This window comes from Conger conger, chromosome 6 (genome assembly GCF_963514075.1).
Source record: "Conger conger chromosome 6, fConCon1.1, whole genome shotgun sequence".
In the NCBI taxonomy this organism is placed as follows: Eukaryota; Metazoa; Chordata; class Actinopteri; order Anguilliformes; family Congridae; genus Conger; species Conger conger.
In genome coordinates, this window is record NC_083765.1 from 32,292,673 (window position 1) to 32,319,812 (window position 27,140).

Here is a 27,140-nt window from a genome sequence, read left to right on the forward strand (position 1 = left end):
TACTGTGTTAATGTGAAATAGGGTGGTGTTGGACTCTCTGTGTACTATGCTGATGTGAGATTGGCAGTGGTGTTGAACAGACTGCAGTGAGCTGTTTTGTGGCCCTGTTGGGTGAACTCTTCCTCGCTTCATTGCACTTCATTATGAAAGTGTGAATCATTACAAATTCTGGGGTTCACAAAGCCCAACCCCAGGCTGGCCCCTGCGCCTCACGCCCATACAGCCAGCCCTTCACTTTTAATCGTGTGAGCAAATGCGTGAAAATGTTCCCAAAACAAATGTCCGCCGCCCCTCCCTTCCCTTCTCTGCGAGTCAGATGTGCTCCTCTCTGACCTTCAGGGTTCTGGCGTTCATCACATTCAGTTTTTCCATACACAACACATCATTCACCTTCCAAAGAGGAAAAAAGATGTGTTACCTGAATATAGCCAGGGAAAAATGGGAATTGTTTAATTTGTTTAATTATATTGGAAATTTTTTAAAATAAATTAAACTACAACAACAAAATGACGACTAAAACGTTTACAGTGACATTACTACCAGCATTTGCAGTGTTTTTTTATTGTATTTATTTGACTTTTGAAGGAGCAGGTGGGCAGAAGTGTTAATCCCTCCGCAGCTAATTCCGTAACTTATCAACAAATCGATTGCATGGGTGCCGTGCGGAGCGCCTGTGCAGTCTGGGGCATGTAGGGCGAGCAGATGCATCGGCGTGTCGACGGACAGTGGGCTGGGGGCCGCACGTCCTGTTTGGGGCCCCTCTGCTGGAGCGGGGGGGCGGGGCAGGCCTCCTTGCTTGCTGCACAATCTGAAAGGCCGGGGTAGGGTGGGGCGGGGGCGGGGGCGGGGGTTGGTGGTGGATGGCGGACAGGACGGAGAGAAAGCAAATGTGGCTCTTTCTCCCTCTCCCACGCTGCCCTGCACCGAAACATAGGTGTGTGTGTGTGTGTGTGTGTGTGTGTGTGTGTGTGTGTGTGTGTGTGTGTGTGTGTGTGTGAGAACAACAGGGACTGGGAGCTATGCTGTGCGGGGGAGAGACATGACAGAGAGACTGAAAGAGAGAGGGAGAGAAGAGAGAGTGTGAGAGAGCGAGAGCGACAGACAGAGACAGAGAGAGAGCACGGGAGGGAGAGAGAGATAGAGAGAGTGAGAGAGAGTGAGAGAGAGAGAAAGTGAGAGAGCAACATCTCTAGCATCTGCATATTTATCAGTGACCTCTGTGCTGTCCCACGCCTGAACGATGGAGCCACAAACCAACAGCCTTGTTACACGCAGTCCTTTTGTGACCACCAAAATGCTAATGGAACCCTAATTCCTCTACCAGAAACAGAGTGAAAGAGGGGAAGGGGGTACCAGACAGGCCAGCAAATATGGAAAATGTGTATGTGAATATGTTGTGAATGTGTGTGTCAGTGAATGTGTGGGTGCGAGTGTGAGTGTGTTTCAGTGCAAGTGTGTGTGCGTGTGCGTGTGAGAGAGAGAGACTGTAGGGAAGGAGGGGAAGACGTGTCACAATGATGATGGAGACCCTCGCCTCCTTTTCAGAGTTCAGCAGCAGTCGGCTGCTGGGGCCCTTTATGGCTTCTTTTCTCTGCGTCTCTCTGTGCTTTCAGGAAGCACTGAATGGACCTCTTGTAATTAGCCCATAAATGCCACTTGTCAATCACCCAAATGTGGCTGGGACAGCTGACAAGTTGTCAGTCAAGCCTTAAGCCAGAACCAACCCCCCCAACCCTGACCCCCCCCTTACCCCCCACCCTAAACCCCCACACCAATAGGCCCTCCTGACTGATTAAGTTAAATTCATCACTATGGCGATTCCCCTGACGGAAGATACAATTGTATGCAAAAATATGCAAGCTTCCTGAATAAAGAAACAAAAAAAAAAGATACTTTCCAAACTTCCGAAACATAGCCCTCAGCCAATAATTATCTTGCGGTACTGCTTCATGATAAAGAATGAGCCCCTTTACACAGTCAAGATCTACCTGGATATAATTATTTCCACATTGTACAGTACTCCCGCTTAGAAATAAATGTAAATTGACCATATGGAGAGGAAAGAAACATACAGTATTAAAGCAAGCCTTTGTAGCAATTACAGCCACTGTGGCAATCTGCCACTGCTTCAGGCAATGGCTGACACACAGAGCTCGGTCAGCAGTCTGTATTGTGTTTGATATCATGTCTGCAAGCTTTCACATTGGACTACATGACCCAATGCAAAAGTGTGAAAGAAACTTCACCCTAATACCTATGATTGATCGAAAGAGCATAGTCACTTGGCTCCTCCAAAGGCAAACACTTAGTAAGGCATAGCATAAATGCTATAATGAGGTGGTTACATAAAAATGTCTTATTTCAGCTGGGCTCAAGCAGTTTGGATGTGCAGTGCATTCTGGGAAAGTTCGGCTTGCAACAATAAACAAACACCGCCTGTGATTCCCGGTAACATACCGTTCACTGTGTTCGAGGCTGGACATGCGTTCACTGCAAATTAACTGGACCCTGAACAGCTAATACAGAGGAAATTTCGACAAACACTTCAAAATCACAGAAAAAAGAGAAGGAAGAAAATAGGGAAACCTAGGCAGCTGCAGTCCGAAGCCAAGTTATACAGAAAGGCAACAACAGCAGTCCTGTTGGTTCCAACTGTCTCAAGTGGTTCCAGTTTTGAAAGCGTACTGTAGAACTTCTTTCAGTGAAGCCTGAAGGCCTATACTGTTCACCCTCTTCTCACAGTGAAAAGGCTTTTACTACAAACCATGGGAAAAAGGCAGGGCTAGAAGAGAGAGCCGTACCACAACTGCCTACTGTATTAGCTACAGGCGCAAAACTGCAATACCCATGACCATCAATGGGGAGGTCAGTACTGTGAACAGATTACAGAGCTGAGCAAGCACTCGTGCACACACATACACACATGTACACATTCATACACAGGCTTGTCCACAGTATAACTGCATTTTACTGTATTTCTGTTTCTCACGTTATTTTTTATTGCAACCGCATGCAGACGTACACACAAACACGCTCGCGGCCTCTCTTACACACGCACACGCACACACACACACACACACATACAGCTCGCCGACAGTATAACTGTATTGCACATGCTTCTCACATTCTATTTTTTTGGATTACTGTATATTCAGAATATTACCATATTCAGAATGCTCATTTTATTAAAGTCCTCAGTGGCTAATCAAAATCAGAGCGTTCATTTGAAATGTGTGTAAACAGCCATGTTTGAGGAAATCAAGGCATTTGTGTAGGCTAATTAGCAACAAGAATACTACCCTCCCCATGAACAATGGCATCCTCTGCTGCTTGTAGACACAGCAGGGCTCAGCTCCATTAAAGGGGTTAGCTGGGAGCAGAGCTTTTTAGTCTGGGGTCCTACCAGAAAAGGACATGGTGGAATTTCAGGCTCTCCACTGATTTACTACAGAACATAAAACTGAACGAGGAAAGAAAATAAAGTGAAGTAACACAGAAAGAAGAAAGAAAGGAGAAGAGAAAGGAAGAGAAAGACAGAGGGCAAGAGGAAGAAAGAAAAACAGAGAGAGAGAGCGAGAGAGAATCTGAAAGGAGGTTATGTTTCCCATTGGGCTGAGCCAATTTATGATCCGAAACCCCATCCCCTAAACCCCGTCCCCATTTGCCGGCAGTGACATTCTCATGACATCTGGCCGTGCTTTCCGCCTCGGAAGCCTGCATGTGTCCACCCGGAGCCAGGAGCCGGTCTCCCAGTGTGCACTGGGGCGGCGATGTCTCTCCGGAGGGCCCCGAGCGTGTACATGGACTGCGGGGCCGTATCGCGCCCAGCGGAGGAGAGATAACATTGAGCCTTTATCCTGAAAGAATGCGGGGGGGGCAGAGGTTCATTCGGCTCCTTCCTCACGCTCTTACCCTCCGTCTGGGGTACTGGGGGTAATATTTCACCATCACCAGATACATGTCTTTTCTCAAAAAAAAGGTTGTTTTCATGGTCACTGATTGTAGCTGAGGGTAGGAAAGACATGTTAAATATCAGGGAGATATTCCCACATCAGCTTTTATTAACCGGCATGAATCTTTCACTGGCTGCAATGAAAAAGCATATAACTGGCCAGTTGGTCTGCCCAAAAGTGTTTTCCCAAATCTAGCATTTTACAACCAAGAGTACAGAGGAAGGTCAATCTCATACACAGCAGTGCCATTATCTATAGCACCATACCTTAAAGCATTTGAACAACTACCAGTCAGATACATTTCAAAGGAGCTTGGAATTCAAGATTGTTTGAGAAAGGCAAAAGGTAACTAAAATGGAACTGCTGGAAGAGCGTTGTTAGAAGTGCCACGTCCATACCCAGTCAATAACATTGCTAAAGTTGGTATTTAAAGACCTGGTATGTTCAAACAACTGTACTGCTAGCCTGGATTTATTTATACCATGCTAAGTGACTTTTAAATGAGCTCTGAGATGCAGTCTACCGTGAACGCGTGCATACGAGGCAGCTGGGCCTCCCATCTGTTTGCGGTCACAGTCCAGCGGTGACCAGGACCGCCGCAGCTGAAGCTGACCCGGCCATGACGCTGGGAACCCTGGGTGCTCATTACTCCCTCCAGCGGTCCACGTGAGAGAGCGATCGCTCCTGATACTTTGCTCCGGGGACTAAATGGGGGCTCCCAGCTGCTCCAAAAACAATGAACCCGGAACTGCTGAAGCCTTCTCTTTAGCATCCAGTTCCTCTTTAGCAAAGGACAAAGCTCCAGAAACAGTGGTGGGCGGGAAAAGGGGGCTGGTGGGGGCTGATCAAAGCTTCAACTCACCCTGCCACAATGTCGCTATCAAAATCTGATAACCTGCTGTTGACTAGTCAAGAGATCTTCTAGCCCTGAAAATGACACATGGATGCAAGGCCTGCTCTTTATCACAGCCTATCAAGGGCAGAGTTGATGAACCCATGGGCCAACAAAAAGCCAGAGTACAGACAGACAGACAGACAGACAGTGCAGCATGGCCTACCTCAATGATGTATAGGACTATGTTCTTGTAGAAGCAGTAGAGGATGCATTTGGCGACACGGTTGTAGTTCCAGGCTCCGTGAACCAGCAGTAGATTCTTCAGGTACTTGAACTGGGGGAAGTAAGGGTAGAAATTCATGAGAAACAGTCCTACAGGATAACAGTGTGCTGCACCACAGCATACATCACCAGGGACCCCAATCAGCGAACGCCTGTGTTAACTGCAAGAGGGGCGTCTGATCAAAAATAGGGCAACCTTATCACCGCCATTGCTTCAAAGGCCGACTCTGTGGGGGAGGAGGGCACGGCTCTTAATGAAGACATTCTTGGAATATTTCATCGCACTTTGATTGCATTTCCAGGCGTTCATGTGGTTTTGAAAAGGGCACAGAGCGGTGGTGTCACTCCCTCTGGGACACTTAACGCAGCATCAACTTGAATGGAGCGAAGACCCAAGTACTGTCAAAGCGCCACAAACTTAAATTAGTCCCCCTGAGTATCTCCAATTGAAGGCAAGGGTTTTTCATTTCATGTCATTAGGATAAGCTATAGATCCCAAGATTATGTCAATGATCAAACCTTCTATATGAAGCCAATACGTATTTGAACACTGAGACCCCTGAATACATCAAACTAAGATCCTTAACAGAGTGAGCTGATAAATGTGACTACAAACTCTTTCCATGGTTGTGGTTTCTTTGGACATCCGGCACAGCAGAGGATAAGTTGTAGGTTATGAGACAGAAGTCTGGACTCAATCAACATTCGCCCTGAAGTTTGACCCACAATTCAATGCAATAGTTGAAGCCTTTTTCTCCTCAACAAGTTTGGTGGGTTCAGCAATGACCAATTTTAACTTGAAAAGTTGTGGGAGAAAGAAACGATAAGACTTGCATTATAATTTCAAGTCAAAGTTAAGGACTAACAGAGGTCGACAGCTGTACACTTGGATACATGTCTTTCGATCCAATATTCAGCTGCAAAAAACAAGTTTGGATAAAGAAGTTAGAAACATTCAATGATGTAAAGGAGCCTGTAGGCAAGTATGCCTCCCCCATTCTTCCTTTAGTCATGAATATAGTATGTCTAGTCCAATTTTATAGCTCTGCCCCATTGCTGTGCAATCCATCAATTCTGGATAATTCCCCAGACAGTGAGCCAGACAGCCACTGCTTCTTCTCTAAATACATCCATCTTGGCCTAAAGCCCGTCTTTCGGTGAACCATCACAACATGTAACACACTCCCAATATATAAATCTGTCAGAGAGGTTGAGCGATGGTGGAGTGATTGAGGAATTTATCACTTCGGAGGGGGGGGCGGGGGGCTGGTCTCTTATCACAGGTGGGATATGTGGGATCAAATACACTGGGCCCCAGATATGCAGCAAAATAATCCACTATGAACAGGCAGAGCTCTCCAGAAGAAACATTGGAAACAGACTACATATAAATTGATTATAATGATGCCAAAGCATCATAATTCAGTGATTTTGCATTCTGAGGCATTACTCATTGCTCATAATTTGCATCACTAACAGTAAATTGACACTTAAAGTAGTCTGGAGCCACTTCTGTACAGCTTGTCACAGGGTCTTGTGGGGATCATATAAATCAGTTCACTACAGACACAGCATCGTTACAGACACAACGTTGATGAACAAAGACCCCACCAAAAAGTTGCGAGGCAACGGTCTATGGAGAAACACACCATTCTAACCACAAACAATGCCAGCTCGGAGAAACAAGATGGACGGCGGTGTGTGGTGAGCAGGGGAGGGAAGATGGAGGGATCGGGGGCTTACAGATTCATTACAGGGTTCATCCAGAGGACATAGTTTACAGTTTAGCAAAAAGAGAATGTGCATTCACGAGGGCGCGTGGTGTCACAGAGACGCCCCATCCAAAACAATACACGTGTAGCAAATCATTTGATAAACCCTGCCAGGTGCAACCGGATAGCTGGAATTCTTTGGGAGTCAATGGGGTACGGAAGCAGGTTCCGTGATAGGGTCGGTTTTCACGAGAGCGTGCTGCCTCTTAAATGCTCCTGCAGACTGCTAATGACAGCTTCTCCATTGCAGTTACCCGAAACCAGCACGCTGTGAAAGTCTTCTTTTGTTGTGTCACCCATGGTTCAAAGTTTAGCACCGCTGCCGTACCGCCAAAGGGTTTGGACACAAACACAAGTGAAACGCGCGGTGCTATCAGAAGGCCGCCACGAAACAAAACATCTCTATGGATACATGTGAGTGTCGTTGGTTATTGATAGTGACAATGTGGTTAATGTTGGGGCAGGATAGCACGCAACATGCAAGGGAAAGAGCAATGCACAAATATGAAAGACACTGGTTTATTCTTCCCTTTTACAATTTCAAAAATGAGAAGATGACACACTCTATGTGCTCTGTAATTTCATAAAAAAACCAACCAACATTTCAGTCCTACACGCGTTTGTCAGGCTATGTTACCTGAAGAAATGGGTGCATACAAAAAAGTAAGGAGCCAATTCAACTAAATTGAGTCACAGTGCACTTAGCCAAATGAGGCTCAAACTGGTTTGTGCTTCCCTTTGTCTGTTACAATCAGGACGTGAAGTCTTCATTGTAACAGAGCACAGCACACCTTTGCACGTCAAGCCACGTGACCTCAGTGACCCTGCATACCTTGGGTGCCTTCATCAGCCCCAGTGTTATACAACATTTCACAGAGCTGCTGATAGGCTGTGACATCCAGAGCGTCTGTAAAAATATTCCATATCTTCCACAAAGAAACACATTAAATTGCCATAAATTGTATTATTGGGACTTGACAGATGTTTTTGAATCTAAAGCAGTTAAAAAACTAAAGAAAACAGCATTAGTGTAGTGTGTGTTCCTGATACAACAGAACCTGCACCAGTACATGGACAAACTAGGTGATTAAACCAATGGTAAGCACCGCCAACCAGACCTGGGTCAAATACGTAAATTGTTTTGGATTCAAATACTTTTCTTGATCTTGTCTGGTGCAACAGAGCCAAGGCAGGGTTTGGCAGGGTTTGCACTTTAATACACCAGACAAGCTCAGTAAAGTATTGAAAAGTATTTGAATCCAACACAATGATGTATTTGACCGAGGTCAGCTAAAGTCAATACGATCAATACACTACATTACTCAAACTGTAACATCAGCAGACTCAGCTCCCATGGGCCTCCGTGTAAAACACTGAGGAGAGCCCGTTCCCCACCTCCCAGCCCTGGCCGCTCACCTGGGCGATGGAGTAGTCCGAGGAGTTGGCGGCCTGGAGGCCCTCGTTGCCCGAGATGCCCACGCCCACGTGAGCGGTCTGGATCATGCCCACGTCGTTGGCGCCGTCGCCGATGGCCAGAGTGATCACACGCACCTGCTTCTTCACCATCTCCACCACCTCAGACTTCTGCAGCGGGGACACCCTGGTGGGGGAGGCAGAGCAGTCACGCTCCGCGTCTCCGTGACCGCAGCGGCATAGCTAGCTTCAGTCCGCCAACACAATTAGAAGGACGAAGAAGAAGAAGAAGAAGAAGCAGCAGTACGGCTCACACACTCGCTCCAGCTGCAGCGAGGGGACACAACTTAGCGGGGCTGCTGCCTCCATTATCTAATCCAAAATGAGCATCCACAGTACAGGGATGAATAACAGAGTAGAAAGCAAAATGCCCAAAGGGGTCATGAGCGTTCTTCTCCAGGGCAGAATGGAAGCGTTGTTTTCTGCCTACAATCAAGCGATGTCCTAATTCCAGCCAGGTCTCTTGCTAAATGGGATTAGGAAGAAATGGTGATGGTTTAATTGTGTCGACTCCTTTTACCTTCATTTGTCCTCATGCTGCACCTTTTGTCCTCATCCCCTCATACAAAATTGAATTGGAGTTGAATTGAGTTTAATGCCCCTTTTTTTAAACCCGAATTGGATTGCATACCATATTTGTCATGCTGTAACATTTAAATGCCAGTGAACTCAAATGTCGGCATTTGTTTAATTGCGTTTTATCGAGCTGAATGAGAGTCACGTCGTACCAATACAAAAATGGAGAGGCTTCACATGGGTGCTTGACGCACGCAACACAAAATGTCAGTCTGGCACGATCGATAAGCAAGGTTTCTGAGCTATTTGTGACTCAAACAGGTCTCTCCAACAGTCCTGTAAACTCATATTCCAGAGCAGTGCAATGTAAACAGGTTTGTTATGAGAGCTGAATTAATTGTGGTTTCATTTAAATCCAGAGCAGCCTCAGAATTTGAGCTGGCATGATGGAGTTGATTGGAATGTGTGTGATTAAGATGGCGGCGGGGTGCATTCTGGGATGGCCAGTTATGCTCAACAGTGAGATCAGCACCCACTTCAGGGGGCACTGTGACAACCTTGTTTCCACGGGATGGGAGGGCCGACAGATCCTTTCCCTCTAACATCAGACCCAATGTGCTTTGCTATCACCAGGGGTCCAGCCCCCTCTCCCTGCAGCTATCTCACTGGACCCTAAGCCTGGTATCACACTGCCACTCGAACATGCGACACGAAGTGATGAACGCGTTCTTAAAGCAGGGTGGCTTCAGAGGCTTTTATCTTCACTGCTTCAGAGTCGGGCCGCTGACAGCCAGCCCGTTAACGCCCTCCACGTTCATCCGGCAGGCTTTGCTGAGGTCCGTGAAGCCAGAAGACCTGCCGCCCCACAAGTGGGAGCTTAACTGGGCATGAGGACCGTTGCCAATACCTCCTCCGTCTTGTCTTTCTTCAGTTGAGCTATTCTCGGGCAGCACCTTGCAGTACGTAATGCTTTGGGGAACAAAGGCGGCGCACAAACAGGTCAGCTCTGAACAGGTCAGCTCTCATCTGGAATGGTTACCTGCAGCAGATGACCGCCTTGCAGGACAGGGCCAGGTCCAGGAAGTACTGGCGCACGCCGAAGGTGAGGGCGTACTTGAGCGTCTTCCCGTCGATGATGAGCGCAAAGTCGTTCTCCTTGTGCAGGGCGTCTCCCAGCATGCCGCAGTGCCGGCTCAGCGTCTCCCGGGTGCCCTGCAGACAGACGGGTCGTTACGGCAGTCATATTTTTCATCATTATCAGACTCTAATTATGACAAATACAAATCAACACAGTCAATATGACGACGGTTTCTCAGTTCCTCCGAGCACTCAAAGACCGGGTCTGAAAAGAAATGAAAAATGAACCTAAAGGAACAACACACACCAGTAGAAATACATTATTGATCAAGTATATTCCCATGCCTCATTACGTACAGTAGAACAACGTTACGATCTGCATTGATGGTTCCTTTGACAACAATACATCAACAAAAAAGAAGCAATGAATAACAAGAACAATCTGATTAATGATGCAGAATTCATCTGGTCACAAAGCTCTGTGCTATGATCCCATGTCACAATCGAAGTCCATTAGTCAGGTTTTCACCAGACATTTTCCCTCCAGGAGCACCGGTTGAATGTTCTGAAATGGAAACCTGGAATCATTCCATGTCTTGATTAAACCTGGAAGATTTTAATCACCGCTGACTCGTCAAGGGAAAACGTGTACACTCGCGCTCTCCAAGTCAGTGGGGGCTAGGCTACGTGATTATCACATAGGGTTGTGAAGCTTTGGAATGCGCTACACTCCATCATATATATGTTCCTGTCTGCTTTCTGGCAAGAGCTTTGTAAAAGGCATCTGTTTTGTAAAAAGACATTTCAAAGATATCCTCGCACAGCTATTCTGAGAAAAGCAACCCGAAATGAGTCCTGACTTATGGTGGATTCCAAGGTTTACATTTCTCCTGGATAGCTTCATCTTGCCAAAGATCAAAGTTGTGACCGTTCTAACCTGCGTGCAAACCATCACCCAACTCATAACTGACGTTTGCTAAGTACCCAGAGAAATGTACTTTTATCGTACTATAAATCAATGGAGACTGAGGGTTCATCTGTTTCGGCCTTCTATCACATTTTACACCACATTGCTATTTAAATACATCAAGATGTTAACATTCTGCCACAAAAAAATGAAAAATAGAAAAAAATCAGCCCAGTAGGCTTCTTCCTCCTCCGCTGTATTTATTTATTTAGGCAAATTTGGCAGTTATGTCGGATCTTCAAAACGGAAGCAAGGGCTGCTTTACAAAAACCTCAATGTATGGTTTTCATTGAACACATATCAAACCCCAAGATCTCCCTAAATTGACCCACGGAAAAGAATTTGTTTGGATGGTCCAACTTTGCACAAGGACAAGGTTTATTTAGAAAAATCTCTGTACATCCAAACAAACTGCTTTCCCATGGTTATTCTCTCATGGGAGCATACAAAGATATGGACCAGTGCATAACAACCTTGTAATATAATAAAAGTATAAAAATATACTTGTCTACAGAGGGGGGTGCTTGCAAATGACACTAATTCCTCTGACCCATCACTAAAAAAAGTCTCCCGTCAGCGTGTTTGAAAAGGAAACTTCCAGTGTCATCCAATGTTGTTTTTTAATTTGCAGTGCGAACTCCTACATTCCCCCTGATGCTAATCTGTCTCAGTGCCAACATGGAGGCCTTGCTCGTACTTCTGGTTTTGGTTAGCTATATTAATGGTCAAACTGTTGATTATATATAAAGTACATAATTACAGCTCCTAAGTTTCTGAAATCGCAGAATCACTAGCAGGTTTGTGGAGCTGCCTTTTGGAAACAGATCTGGAACAGAACATTACAAGACAGGAACTGGACACTTCAAAACAGAATCACGTTTTCCATAACAATCAAGAAACACAATTAATTAAACTGGGTGCACTGTTCAGTTGTACCCAATAAAATAAAGGGGAATGACTATATGCACCATTCAGAAAGCAGGGATTTATGAAAACTAACTTGTGGAGTATGAGTTCATGTTGGTACTTAAGGTCCTCAGGATTATACCATTATTATGTTTAATTGCATAATATTAATGCTACATTTGAATGCATTGTAATGTCTGAAAAGCCCAAGGATTTTCTATTTATTTAGCATTTTTGTTTCATTAAATACCAGAAGGGCATAATCCAGAGGAACAGGCACCAGAGAAGGTATGGATGAACTGCAAGCTAACAGACCTTTGAATTTAATCTTTAAAGTGATAATCAAAACAAAACTGTCTATTGATGCAAGTTTTCTGGGGGAGAGATTGACCTCTACTGTACAAGCACTAGCACGAGAGGAGGTTAAATACTGCATTGGCGTGACCAGGCTCATTGGGTCCATAACTCTGAAAGAAGACACGCATGTTTGCATCCATCGGCACAAGAGAACATGAAGGAAGCAGCTGTTTGGGTCCAGATGGAATTAGAACTGGAAAGGAAACTAAAGAAAAACACAATTTCTTTGGGTTTTTGTTTTACTTTCATATACAGAAATACATTTTTAAAATATGTTTTAAACAAATTTTGGGAAAACAAAATGAATTTTGTGCAGTGAGAAATGATAATGTTTCTGACAAAAAGCACATACAGAATGTGAAGGAGCAGAGAGAGCAACCCAAATGAAAAGGAAAAGCAGACACACACAGAGACGCACACCCTTTTCTGTGCACCCTTATATCCAATATATTTTGGAACAATGAGCAATACAGAGAAGCCAGCCTAGCTTGGCATGGAGACACTCCTGCATCATGCCACGTACCGTCCTGTGGAAAAGGACACTTTCAACTAAAGTAACTTTTAGAAAGTAAACATTTTAAAAGACAACTTGTTGTTCCTATAATGTGGTATTCATGAACCTTTATCAAGAGGATGTCATCATAGCCCTTCACCACTCAAAATACAAATTAGTCTAATAGCAACAAAAAAGAATCAGTGCAAAATGCAACTAATGAGCGTGAAGATGACCGGAGAAAGAAAAAATCTCTGTCCATTCCAGTTCTCAGCAGGACGCTTTCTAAACCCTCCATTCTTGCATTCCCTCATTCCCGTTTTTCTTATCACACAATTACTTATTATTCCTTATTAATTCTGCAGCCAGACTAATGACTTCATGACAACGGCTTGGGAGGCAATACATCCATTTTACTGTCCGATTGTGTCTCTAAGCACATTAAGCTCGAGCCGAATGCTCAGGCGTCAGCTGTCCGAGGCGTTCCTGGGTGTCTAATTCTGGAAAAGACATTAAACACCTGACCAGCAACGAGGCTTTGGCTGCCCAATGCATCAGAAAACCCCCCGAAGGGAAAAGGCAGCGATGATGTCACACCTTAAATAACAGAAAAGCCCCCCCCCCCCTCCTCGGCACGAACAAAAGAAAACAAGCTGTGTTTATGCGAGCAGGGTGACGGGCGGCACTGAGGTGGGAGAGCTTTTCCGCCTCATTAGTGGGGTCCTGTCTCTCGGCCCACAGCCCTTTCTGGAGAGGCCTCCCCCCCACCCATCTATCACTGCAGACCTCTGGCATGCGCCTCTTAACAGCCGCCGGGGACTCGGGCCCCAGGGGGGGACCCAAACGAGGCCAGGGCAGGGGAGAATATCCTCACCCTGGGCGAATGTGTCCGTGCTAAGCGCCTGTGACTGCACCCAAAACCCAAATATGTCAGACCCTGGGGCCATGCAGTTCACAGAGAGAAGAGCAAGATGGAGGGAGACCCAGGTTTTAACTGGATTTACTTTGAGTACAGTGTTTTGTAATTTATTATTATTATGTCTACAATTATGTTCCTCTCCCTTATATTTGCTACACGCTTTGGGAGTGTGTTTTGTAAAGTGTGTCATGTCAATAATACATTTAAACTAGATATGTCTGAACTGCGAGCATGAGAGGGCGTGAGAAGGGAAAAGAACAGAGCATTTCTATGGGACAGCTCGGGCCAGGGGAATCAACAACAAGACTACATGCTTGTGTGTGTTTGTGTGTGCAGGCGTATGTGTGTGTGCATACGTGGATATGTGCGTGTGTATGTGCATACGTGTGAGTGTGTGACTATGTGCCTGTGCGTGCGTGCATGAGTGTGTGTATGTGTGTGTGTGTGTGTGTGCATGAGTGTGTGTGGGTGTGTGTGCATGATTTTATGTGTGTGTGTGCGTGTAAGAGAGTGTGTGTGTGTGTGTGTGTTTGTGTGTGAGTGTGCATGTGCGTAAGAGAGCATGCGTGGGAGATGCTAATCCCACTGTTTGGACAGTGTCAGTGTGTACGCATGTTCATTGGGGCAGGACTAATGTGTAGAGGGAACTGCTGACTTTGGGCTTCAAGCACAGGTCCATGAGCGCGAGCAAACGGACCTTTACACGGCATTTGTTCTGCCCATTGTGGGGCATGGATGTTTGGCCCTGTGGTCCAACGGAATGTGTTGTTTGTTGACAAAACTGGACAAACGTGATAAAATGGTCATAAAACAAACAGTAAAATTTGATCGGAAATAAAGAAAATGGATGACTATTCGTTTCAATACGTTGGTTGAGTTCCTGCTTTTCGCATACAGCATCAACAATCAAGTACTTTGTGAGTTACCATATTCGCTGAGAAAGGAAAGTGACAAACTCTCTTTAGTAACCCCTATTCAGGACTCAGGAAACACTCGCCTTGGTATCACTGTTGGAGGCGAGCAAACTATGTGGTTAGCGGATTACTGTCCGTGTTGACTGTACGCGTACAGGAGTTATGGGACTTTAATTAGGGCCCTTTACAATTAATCAGGCTTTCACTGGGAGCTGTCACAGTCGGGGGGAGGAGAGCCTGCAGCCGTTTGTAATGGGGGGGCTAAGCCCCGCCGTTCCCAGCGCCTCTTAAATGGGGATATTAGCGCTAATTCCGCGCGTCTCCTCCACGGCTCTCTTTGTTATGGCTGAATTGGTGGAGAAGGCCACCGGGGCGCGGCCCCCAGTTTGATTTACGGACGGGGAAGGAGTCGCCCGTTAGCAAACACACTCCCGCTTCCACCGACACGCGGGGCTCCTTGGGACGGCGCCGAGCGCCCGGGGGAAGCTGCAGACGCGCCAGCCCGCTACACGGGGAACCCTGGGGCTCGTGGAGGTTCTGCGGAAGGGATATTAACGGAGTGAGTAATCGTGGCTCCGCTCCCTTTCGTCTTCACGGACCACCCACCACCATGCGTGTTGCAATACATGCACACAAACACACTCATTCAGCGATCCTGACAAACACTGCTCGTTTCGTGCATGAAGTGCAGACCCCGAGAAGCAGCTGATGTGATATATGGGCCATGACGTAATGGGATGATGCTTATATGACTGTGTGGCTGTTGCCGTCTTCACACTGCTGATCCCCACACCCACACACACACAGACACACAGACACACACACACACACACAAGCACTACATTTCTCTCCCTCTCCTATTTCATAAAAGCTTTTTATTGTCAAACGGCTGGCCACAGATCATTGGTCCTGATCTCCAATTATGCACTTCATGCTGGTGGGCCCCCATCGCTTCATTAAACATGTCTTCATTAATCATGACTTTTTCAGAGAAAAGTTACTGTGGTGCAGCCAGGTTAATGAGTAGAGCGCTCACCAGGCTTTCTGAGAAGCATTGTCTACTTACTGTGTGCCAAGAAGTCATGAATTCATCTTCAAATATTAATGTTAACTTCAATTCAGTACAAATTTAGTACAAGATTATTAGCGAACTTATAAACAGTAAAACACAAAACGCCCAGCGGTATATATCTTTGAAGGGAACAGCTCCAGTAGCCCCGGAGCAGTTTTCAAACTAACTCTGGAACTAACCGAAGCAGTAAAAACTCCATTAATTTTAAACTCTCAGATGTCGTCAGGTAGTTTCATTGGCCATCAATTGACTGCCACTGGGGAAGATTAAATGTAGCATTCTGTAACATGAGTGACATGACGGACTGCAGCCTCACAGTAAAATCTTGGCAGTGCCTCCAGCGTACCGTGACTGCAGCTCGGCCTGTTCTCACTGTACATACAGCACGCACGCTGATCGACAGGCCCCGCTGAGAGCTGTCTGTCAGCCCCCCGTTAGGGGGACACGCTCGGCACCGCAGGGGGTTCCCGACACAACTTCCTCTGCACAGGTGGGCTGTCCCACCTCCCACCACTCTGTCAAATCCCCTAACTGCCTCAGCTCACTGTCAATCAAACTACTGGGAATAAGACAAAGTACTACAACCAGGGGGAGGAGAGTGAGAGAGAGAGTAAGAGAGAGAGAGAATGGTGAAGCAGATACAGAGAGGTTGAGTGCGAGGGGAAAGCAAAGACAAGAAAGAGAGAGGTCAGAAGTGACAGAAAGAGAATAAAGATGGAGAAATACAGGAGAGACCATTCGAGGCCAGAAGGAACAAACGGGCTGAAGATCACAGCAGAGTTACAGATAGACAGCAGGAACCAGAGGAGGCCAGAAGAGAACCAGAGAAGAGACTGAACGAAGAGACATGCGAAAGGTGAGAGAAAGAAAACAGAACGAGAAGGAGAGAGTATGAGGAGACAAAGGAAAGCAGGAGGTGGGAGGGAAAGCGCAGAGCGCTTTGGGAGGAGAGAAACGGCTCCGGTTTCTCATCTCCTCCTCGTGAGGAGGCTCCAATAAATCATAATACTAATCAGTCCAGTCCACAAAGAGAGGCTGTTTAAAAGGCCGCACTCATTTCAATTTCAAAAGACAGAGAAAGTAAAAAATGCAGAAAGCAGGCGAGCCGCGCTGTGTTTCCCAGTATGATATTCAAACCGCACCTTGTCCGTAAGGATGTGAACCATGCCCCGAACAGCATGGACGAGCAGAGACTTCCCAATGATCCGCTCCCCAGCTAACACGTGATATTCTAGTGCTGGCATAACACCGTAACAACATGGCAACGCTACAGAGATGCAAATGTGACACACGCATCACCTGTGTAACGGTATACAAACGTTACAAACTTTACGACATTTCGAGCCAACTTAGTAGATATAGAGCCATCTATTTAGACGGGATAGAGGTATCCCGTTGCAATTTTATTTGGCTAAAGGTCCTCTTAACACATGAAACATGTAGCTCTATGCTAGTATTGACAAAAACCACATGAGAACAGGTCAGTTTGATTTAGGCTGACGTGAAACATGCATTCTTTTGGTTCGCGCTGCACCTGTGATAGGCTGGGATGGACAGATCAGAGGAGGGGAAGAGGGACGGGGGAAGCACAGGTACTCACGTCCAGCGTGCCCTCGTTGATCACCACCAGGCCCATGTTACGAGTGAGCAGCTTGCAGGAGTGCCCTACAGGGAGAAGACACACATGTCAGCTGTGAACCTGAAAAAAACACCATCAGCCACAAACTGTTTTTGTTTTTTCAATTTTAGCTCAAACATGGCCTCACAAGGCAATCTCCCTGAGGCCATTTCCAGGCCATACAATATGAGATTAACGCACAGGGTTCAATTAATCTTCCATGCATACAAATCCTACCATTGTCTGAAAAGCAATTTTGTGAGGGCCGTGGTGTTTTCCTGCGCCTTTCTAACTTCTGACAACTATTGCCAAATGCATTACTGCCAGCTCCCAACACTTTTCACCACAAGGTCCCCAGGAACTAGTGTCAGGCTGAATTGTTGGCAAGCTTGAGGCAATTAATTTCCTTTAATAACAAGGTATAAAAATGTGTGTGACAAATGACTCTCATAAAAGAGACTTTCCGGTCTTTTCTCTCGGCGTGTAATTTAAATGCAGTCATAGAAAGAAAATATGGAAGGAATTTGGATGTCGTTAAAAACTACAAGGAGTATCGGTTGACAAATATGGAATGTGTGTGTCATGTTTTTTTATAAAGTGATTACTCAATTGTTCCTTTGGGATTTTCCTATTGCTTATTCAATGTTGGATTGAAATATTATTGACATATTATTCATGTTACACACATACGAAAAGGCTTCATTGGACATTTTTTGCTTACATTTCAAATTTCTTTTTTTTTCTTCCCACACCTGAAAATTAACCTAACCATTTCTAATTGAGAAAACCTAAAAAAAAAAAAAAAATAGGTTGAAGTAAAAACCTAATATATATATATATATATATATATACCAAATTGAAGTAAATAGTTTATCCAATGACAAATCTGTCTGTGTGTTATTCATCAGTGCTAATACTGTTTTATGAGGGAAAAATCATTGTCATTACTATTATAATCATTTGGAATTTCCATTATAATATTTCTTTCTTTTCAGCATTTTCGAGTTCATTATAACATAGTCTAGCCCATTTACTATGGCTAAGAGAACAGATCAACCTTCACACAATGACCGAACGTCTGTGCTAACTAAGTGTGAGAACGTGAGTAAGATGAGAGGTTTCTCCGGTTTGTCTGAATGCGTCGCCTCCAGATTGTAAATCTCTCTCTTTAACACCACGCGGGTCGCGACCCTGGGCCCTGCGGATTGTTTTCTTAAGTGATAATGGGCTAATTTACAAATATTTACCGACGAAACGCTCCCTCTCCCCACCCCCCCTGAGCGTGACTGATGCCCATACATCAGCCCCCTGGGCCACTGGCGACTCCTGGAGCTGAGTAATGTGTTTATCTTACAGACTCTGCGCACCGTGACCAAGCCGGCCCAGTTTCACCCAGGGAAAAAGGATACTTTCTTTATTTACTCCTCTCAGGCGGAACTAAACTCTAGTGGCTCCCGGGTGAGCAGGGGAATGCTGTGCTGTGACACGTGGGATTAAATAGTCCTCCCAGAGAGTACGGGGGCGGTAGCTAAAGATGCGCAGAGATTGAAGGGAGAGTGGGGGCAGTTTGAGGGAAATGTGGAGAACCCGGCTTGGTCTTGGAGGAGTCGGGCGACTGGGCCCATGTTTAAGTTGGCAGGGCGGGATGCGTTTGCCTTCTCGCTTGCTGTGTCCAGGAGGGAAGCCAACACCAACACAGGGGCCACTTTGCAGGCCTGGACCATCAGAACACAGACCAGCGCCAGTGTGCTTTCATTAAAAATGTGGGCATGGTGCCCCTCCATACCAGCGTAGTCCACTCCACACACCAAGGACCCTGGTTGAGGCCGGAACCACACCAAGGTCAAATAAGGTGTCACTATCATTATGTGGTAAGAATGTGTCCACAGCAACACTGACGGTACTACACTATACACTTAAACTAATCATTACCTGTTGATCTATCTCTCCTTCAATCTCTCTCTCAATCACAGTCTCTCTTTTTCAGGTAAGGACCGAAAGATGGCTCGCTTGGCAAATCAAACAAAGAACATGAAGGTTTTATAGATGTGTATATACAGGCCTACACACTGATATTTTATACGGAAGGAGTTTTTACTGCGGTAAACACAAAGTTTACGACACGGCACGCTGCACAGCATTTTTCACGGCCGGGTTTTAATTGGCCCCAGCGAGTCCGAGGAGCCGGGTATTATGGATATGAGTCGGTGCAGGGAGGTGGCGAGCAGCCCTGGGGAGCGGGTCGGAACTGAGTAAATATCCCCGCTACAGAACGGCCCTGTCAGCTGGCGGAGACATAAAAACACCGCTCCGCCAGCTGCCCCGCTTCCCGTGCGTCTTATTACCGCACAAAGGGCCGATTCAGGGAGGTGGCTGCGGACTTCATTCTCTCAGCCTCCCGTGTTCATGCCTGCGCTTAATGGGATTTATTTTCCACACGTTAGCGTCGTAGCTAATGCCGCCACATCTGAGGGTGGGAAACCGTGCCCCTTTGTGAAGGTACTGAACCTCTGTAATACACGTCCTGCATCAACATGTAAGCTCTGACAGCTACGCTAACAGTTTCTCCATACTGTACGGCCACAGACTGACCTTTTCTGGCTCATGAAATTTGCGTGTGTGTGTGTGTGCGCTTGTGCATGTGTGCGTACGTGTGTGTGTGCGTCTGTGTGTGATAGAGGCCTGTAGGTCTGCTGTATCCTTTGAATCAAAGCCCTCAGCATGCACAAAACAACAAAATCACAGACATCCTTCACCAGACTAAAGACCAAGGTCCAAGTGCTAACATCATCTTCTGTAGGAGATGCTTCAGTGCTCCTTATAGAAACAGAGGTCTATGTCACCTCTGTGGGATATGTCTCACCAATGTTAATGGCGGTCTCCTGCTTGTCCCCGGTCAGGATCCAGATCTTGATGTCGGCCTTCATAAGCATTTCAATGGTCTCAGGGACTTTGTCCTGGAGTCTGTCTTCTATGGCTGTGGCCCCCAATAGTTGCAGGTTCTGGAGAGGGAGACCGAGAGAGAGAGATATGTAACTCAACAGCAGTCACCGTTCCCGAGAGAGAGGAGAAGAAAGGCAGCAGCTTCTCTGTCATTTCACCTACACCTCTATTTCGCCCCGATAAGCACCTATGAAACATACTGAAGTTTCATATTTAACACACAGTTGACTGACTCAAGAATTCAGTAAGGACTTTAGGCATCTGTCTGTGTATGTGAGTGTGAGTGAGTGTGTGAGTGCGAGTGTGAGTGTGTGAGTTGGGCAACTGAACACAGGCAGAAAACAGATAAATGCTCCCACCAAGTGGTGAACTGCAGACCTGCACTCTGTCCAATGAAGGAGAGGTTTTATTGGGGTGATTGAGCTCATTTATGTGGGCAGGGTGTTTGGGGCTGGCACTGTGACTTATGAGCACAGCCACCTGGTCTCCACACAGTGCCCTGATTCTACCCCAGTGACCTAACTATCCCCACTATCACCGTGGTCTGCTTGTGTTCACAGCACAGCCCACAGTACACCATGCCAGAGTGACCAGGCTGGAGATTAGGCTGGAGCTGGGTCTGGCTGCTGAACTCTGTGACCTCACGTGGTGGAGGAGAGGCATGAAGCAGCACACACTGCCCTTGTGTGTGCTGGGCAAACACACGGATTAGTGCGCAAATAAATCATTAAAGTGCCTGTTTGCTTAGCAGACGATATCTTGTAGGGAACCAAATTAAATTCCTAGAGCAGGTTTCCTTTTTTGTTGATGTACGGTGTGGATTTCTTCCACAGCAGGGTGTTTCTACAGCAAAGAGTTTGAATTTCAAAACTTTAAAGTCATGGTTCACTCAAAGACAAATGAATGAAAACCTCATGTTTTAGCTTTCAGGAAGATGTACTGTACTATAACTTCAAAAAAAAGAGTTTTCAGTGAATTTACTGTCTGCATTATCCACAAACAGATCAAACAGAACATCACTAGTACTAAGACGTACATATAAGAACAATGGGGAGTGTAGGTACCTGTAGCTTACTTGAAATTGCATGACTAAATGACCTCACATACATACCATGGAAAAGGTTAAAAAAGCATTATACTGAAAGCAGACATACCACATTGAACTTACATGGGTGTAATTGGATATGAATTTTAATTAATTTAATTTAGTAAAGATTTTTAAAAATTCATTTAATTTAGTAAAATATTTCATACTTGGCTAAAATAGCCATATTATTCTACACTTCCCCATTCATCTAAATTCCAATACTTATACTGTGGAATTAAAAGTGGGTACATACAGTATATGAATGATAAACTTATTCTAGGGGGTCTGGGGCATTGAGTGAAATGATATAAATAATATAATCAGTTTCAAGGCAAATATAACTTCACAATTTTGACCACAGATACAGGTATTATGCTCTTATGTAGTGAAACTCCCATGATGGAAGACATTGGGTAGAAGCAACAGAAAGCTGCAGAGTACTGTAGAAAATCTCTCCATGCACTCGAGGTAGCCTGGCCTGAGATCCTGTGATGGAATTCTGGGATGGAAGGGTGACCCCTGACCTTCTCGATGAGCTCGTAGCTCTCCTCCAGCTTCAGCGCGCGGTTGTTGATGGCGGTGGAGGCGCGCTGGTACACGTCCAGCCACTCCTGGTACGCCGCCTGAGAGATGTCGGCCACCGCGTAGCACAGCGTGCGCAGCCCTGCAAGACGGAGGGCGAGGGCGTGAGCGAGCTTCCACCTCCCCACCTATGACACTTTCACTGAGAGTGCCAGCCTGCTGCCACACAGCAGAACATCAGCAATGACTTAAACCAACAACTCCCTTACACACTGCAAATCAAAACACACCTGGGCTGGAAATACTGTTGAGAGGAAAGAACCCCATGCAAACTATTTTTTTCCCCCCAAGCAAGCACTTCACAAATCTGCTTTTTATGGACATGAACCTAAAAAGGTTCATTTTTAGAAACAACTCTACACATGCTGTACTGTATATTTGAGCATTCAGAAATAAATACAATTATTTCGATTAGGTAAAAAACTATTTGGCCTTGCATGTTGTCATTCTTCCTCTAGGCAACAGAACAGCGCAGAGCAATAGGCAAGGCAAGCGTAGTAACCATAGCAACGGAGAAGAAGCTGGGAGGGGTGTATCTGTGGCTCTCTGATGAGAGTCATCAGCTCGCGGTGACAGCGAGGTTAGCTCATCTTCGATACGGCGGTGCTAGGGGAACTAATGACCTCACGGGCAGAGTGTCCCTGCATGGAGTCTGAAGAAACACATTCGCGCTCACTCACCCTCGGTAGCAAATTGCTCCAAGTGCTTCAGCGTGATGTCCTTGTACCTGGAGCTGTCGGCCAGCCTGTCGTAAATGACCGTGTCCTGCAGGGGGTCAGAGGTCACACCGGTCACTGCCACCGCAGACCGACACCCTCCAGCTGTGGCCATTTAGCTTCGGTGAAGTCTAATGTTTAGACGTTTATAAGCTTCAACGTGTCACACGCTGAATACAAAATGCTCTGTTAGCTGCAGGAGATAACAGGGGAAGAAGACTGAATACAAATCAGTCCAGCTCACAATCTGGAGCTTCCATGGGCTCAACAGCATAGCGCTTCTTTCTCAGGAGGATAGAAACACCTGTTGCAGCATACTGTAATTAGCACCTTGGAGTGGCAGGCATAAGTACTTTTATGGAGCAAAGCAAACTTATTATTACCAGAGATGATAATAAAACTATAAAACTCCTGCTTGGTCTGACCACAGAGAGTGTCCTGGTAAAGGACTTCCCCAGACACTGTTTAACCTCAATTTCCAACAGGTGAAGTGCAGCTATTAAAATAGAAAAGAGGACTCTTTATACAGATGAGAACGACTGCAGAATACATGTTTCCTATGTAGACCTCCATGAGGACCCCTGTGGCTTTAGGTGGCTAACATTCTGCCTGAGAAGGCATACTCACAGCTCCTTTGCAATACAGCCGGATCCGGCCAGAAGGCGTGCGCATGATAACTGACATCCTCTTCCGGTTGCTATGGGAAACCAAAGAAGGGGCAGATCACAGGCAGGTCATACACTGCAATGACAACCAACTATCGGTAAGTACTGCACGAAAATCACATAGTGAACAAGCACCTGAAATACACACATGGTGACCAAGAACACTTAATAAATCCCTAAAACCACTGATTCAAGCCCACAGAATGAGGTTGTGAGAGGTGAAACAAATTGATTTTCTTTAAAAGTGAAATAACAAACTGGAAAAACGAACAGGAGGAAGGTGACATTCATTAAAATTCTTCTTTCAGTGCGGAGTACTACTTGTAATTTCAACAACAAACCTGACACCAAATGGGTTGGGTTATTACGTCCCTAAAGAGTCACAGAGAACCAAGCCCAGAGAACTTAGAAAGTCAGTAACACTGATTTCCAAACCATCCGTTGTCCTCAGTTAATGATCAGATCAACAGCATTGGGTTACAGGATGCAACAAACAGATAGAGAGAGCACAACCCATACAGAAAAAAACATGTCTTTTGAAATATATTTCTAGAATATAAGCACTATATTTCAGGAAGGACCAACATACATGGCCATATATTTCAACTGTTTTGATATACATGTGAATATATATTTTGTCCTGTGTGGCCAGGGCTACCTGTTAAACTCCAGCACGTTCAGCAGGTCGTATTTCTCCTCCTGGCCCAGCTAAAGGAAGGAAACAGAAAGCAGAAAAGCTGTAAAGAGTAATGATCCAACAGAGCTTTCCAATTAGCACAGAGGCACTCAGTAAAGCGCTCTTTCTGCGGGAGAGCCGTAAAGGCAGACAGGCATTACAACATCCTTCCAGATCTGGGAATAAAAATGAAACATTTTAATGAACGGTGTTAGGGGATGCATGATCTCAGCATATCAAAATGTCCGCCGCTCCTGTGCAACAGTCCCACAGGGGTGCAGATTAATATGGGTTCACCGCAGTGAACCCAATGCGTGGCCAATGTGCTACCCCTTGTACACATTGGCCCCAGCCTAGGAACATGGCTTGCTTGTTATATCCATGTGAAACACAGTCAAATCCAAAAGATCTCAGTGACTTTCTCAGGTTTAAAAAAAAAAAAAAACTTTCCTAATAAATTGTTTATTATTCTATTAGTAAAGGTTTTTTACACTGCATTTCAATGCATTTGAGAGCAAGAGAAGCACACGAGGTTATTTTTGACTTTCTTTAGCATTGTAAACATTTATAAACTCAAGAGAATTTGTGATCTGGAATTAAAGAGACTGTAGACATGCCCTCATGCACATGCGCCAACACGCACATTCACACACACACCACCAGGTGGCAGTATAGTAACTAAAGTCACTTTATTTTTTATTCAATCATGTTCTTTTTTCCTGAATAACGATGTGTCTAACATTCACATAACTATGAATAGTAGCTCTACATGAAATTTCACCTCTAGATCTTTTCATAGTGTCAACACCTATGGATATGGATTACCATGTACCGGTTATCACTACAACTGCATCCCATTCTTTGGGTAGAACAGAAGCTGGGATTTTATATCAAAATAGGCAATTATGATCCTCTAGGCCCAAAGAAATGACTCGGTCTCTATACTGATTAAAGCCTGCAGGACCAGGTTGGCTGAGGTCGCCCTATTCAAAATCTTCAATTAAGAGGAGAACAGCATGAGGCCTGTGTGTCCCAAAGGCTGCCATTTCCTGACTGTTTTTAATGGACGCAATAGTCTTCAGCTGAGCCGTTATCTCTAAAACAGACAGTTTAGTGATTTCTAATGGGGCCTGCAGCGATTTCCGTTACATTGATAAAGCGCCGTATTAAAGCAGACCCCCCACCATCCCAAAGGTGTGACCTCAGTAATATTTCACAGTGCGATTCTCCCACTGACACCATTCATAAATCATAATGCCATCGTGGGATGCTTGATTACTACAGCAAAGATTCCAATGTGATAATTAATAGGGGCAAGATTAGATTTAATTGGCATTCTGTGACATTAATTAAGAGTCCATAAAGATCTTATGGTGTAAAATTTTACTGAGTGATTTACAGAGGAGAAACGCCATACTGTGTGTACAGTGACTATATTACGATGAAGGCGGCACTGAACATCAGCGTTTAAGAGGTATTGCAAACTATATATCAGTGCTTCCCAAACTAGGTCCTGGAGTACACCTGCGCATGCTGGTTTTCGTCCTAACCACAATTGCAATCCACAGTCTCTGAGATAGCTGTTCATACCCTAGTAAAAAAACCATACCAAACCATAATTTCAAACAAAGCATACATTTTGCAGAACAATTACATTTAAATTAAATTATTTTTTCCAAGTGATCAAATTAGATGTAAAACAAAGAATAATGGTCTGTGTGGCCAAGCATTGTCCCTTGGTTTTTGTGTTTGGTTTTTGAGGATATCACTGAGGTTTCCACTGGACAAGTTCATTCCTGACAGATTAACTCATTCCATTTCATTCACTTCAATAGATTTTCCAATCCTACCTCTTCTTTTACAATATAACCCATTTCCAGAGCACTCGTAGGTCGTAATGACCAAACTGTGGAGGAAGCAGGTGCTGTGTTTCCTATTAGCTCTTCCAAAGCCACCTCACTGATGAGGCTTCCCAAATCTCCAGCAGATGGGCACAAATTATGTCACAAGGTCGGCCTCGACTGCTCCAAACTGCAACCAAGAGAGCGGCAATGGGACTAACTGGCCCTAGGGATGCTGAAATGTGTTTTTAGAATCAGGGCAGCTGAGGTTTGTTGATTAAAATGAGAACATTAATCTGACCTGTCCCTCTATCACCCCTCTCCATCACCGGTATCATCAGGTCAGCCAATTATCAGGAAGAAAGGGGCAAACTAACCAGTCATGACACAAATCGCTTAATGAAATAGCGCACACAGTGGTTCTGAGCTTGGGGGGGTTATGTCTCAATTTTCTTCCACAAACATTGCTTCCTGCTTTCCATGGTTCTTATCTTCCTCAGCGAAAGGATTCCAACAACCCAATTTCACATTCATACTCTCTTTTGAAATCTGGTTTTTGTTTTGCAGCACGGAGCGTTTGTGAGACGGGTTGAAATCAAGTGATCCTGGGACCGCCCCTCTGATGTCAGAACACAGACGTCTCTGTTTTCCTGGCACCGAGCGTGCCTGGCACAACAGGAACCCTGAGTGCTGTGGTCGCACAATCAGCCGATGACACAACACCCTGCGCTCCCGCCCGCCGACCCCACAATGCACTCACAGATTTGATGATGACGCCGTCCGGGGTCCTCCCTGAGAAGACAAAGCCCAGGTTCTGAGCTGCTCTCACCAACGCCCCCTCGTCTGTGGGAAACAGGAAGGGGAATTATGGGTAAATTTAGCCCATGCTAACATGCAAACGTGAAGCCATATCTGGTCACTGCTCCGAATTTGTCTACCCCTTCTTCAATCAAAGAGGCTTTTATCGATGTTAATGTCAAAGACAAGGTAAAGGCACTGCTACAACAATGCTAAGATTACAGTTTTGTTTGTTTTCTGGGTGCATATTGTTCAATTAATCCAACCTACACTACTTTACAACCTTAAGCAGCCCAACACTTAAGACCAATCAGAGAAAAAGAAAGGCCAACTGTGTGACACAGATTCACTGTAATTCAAATGGACATCAGAAAGCTCATACTAATTAAAAGGTAATGACCTTCCCTAAGTACGCTTTTATCAGCTCTCTACTCCCAGACAAACTCATGAACAGGGAATTCATTGCTGTTAATCACAAGCTGTAGAGGGTCCACACACACACACACACACACATCCAGGTGCGACTAAGAGTATCTAGGGAAATTTAGGGAGTGAGAGTTTGATCAAATCGATGAATAACTTTCTTTTCAAAACAATGTGCCTGAGAAAGTTCTGTTGCTGTTTACTAGGGAGGGGTCCTTTTAAGTGCAAGAGAATTAGGCCATGTCCACAGCATTA

General features: G+C 45.4%; 1 protein-coding gene across 2 annotated transcripts in view; it reads right to left on the reverse strand.

Moving 5' to 3' along the window:
• Positions 1-27,140, reverse strand: part of LOC133130380 (phospholipid-transporting ATPase IA) — a 125,869-nt gene that overhangs the window by 26,061 nt on the left and 72,668 nt on the right. For both annotated transcript variants that reach the window (XM_061244940.1, XM_061244939.1), the window contains 10 exons: positions 26,425-26,507; positions 23,806-23,855; positions 23,110-23,179; positions 22,447-22,531; positions 21,709-21,848; positions 20,018-20,156; positions 17,137-17,201; positions 9,871-10,043; positions 8,259-8,442; positions 5,012-5,122 (listed from right to left, as the gene is read on the reverse strand). In XM_061244940.1, coding sequence (XP_061100924.1) covers positions 5,012-5,122; positions 8,259-8,442; positions 9,871-10,043; positions 17,137-17,201; positions 20,018-20,156; positions 21,709-21,848; positions 22,447-22,531; positions 23,110-23,179; positions 23,806-23,855; positions 26,425-26,507 — 1,100 coding nt within the window. The remainder of the gene's footprint in view (positions 1-5,011; positions 5,123-8,258; positions 8,443-9,870; positions 10,044-17,136; positions 17,202-20,017; positions 20,157-21,708; positions 21,849-22,446; positions 22,532-23,109; positions 23,180-23,805; positions 23,856-26,424; positions 26,508-27,140) is intronic.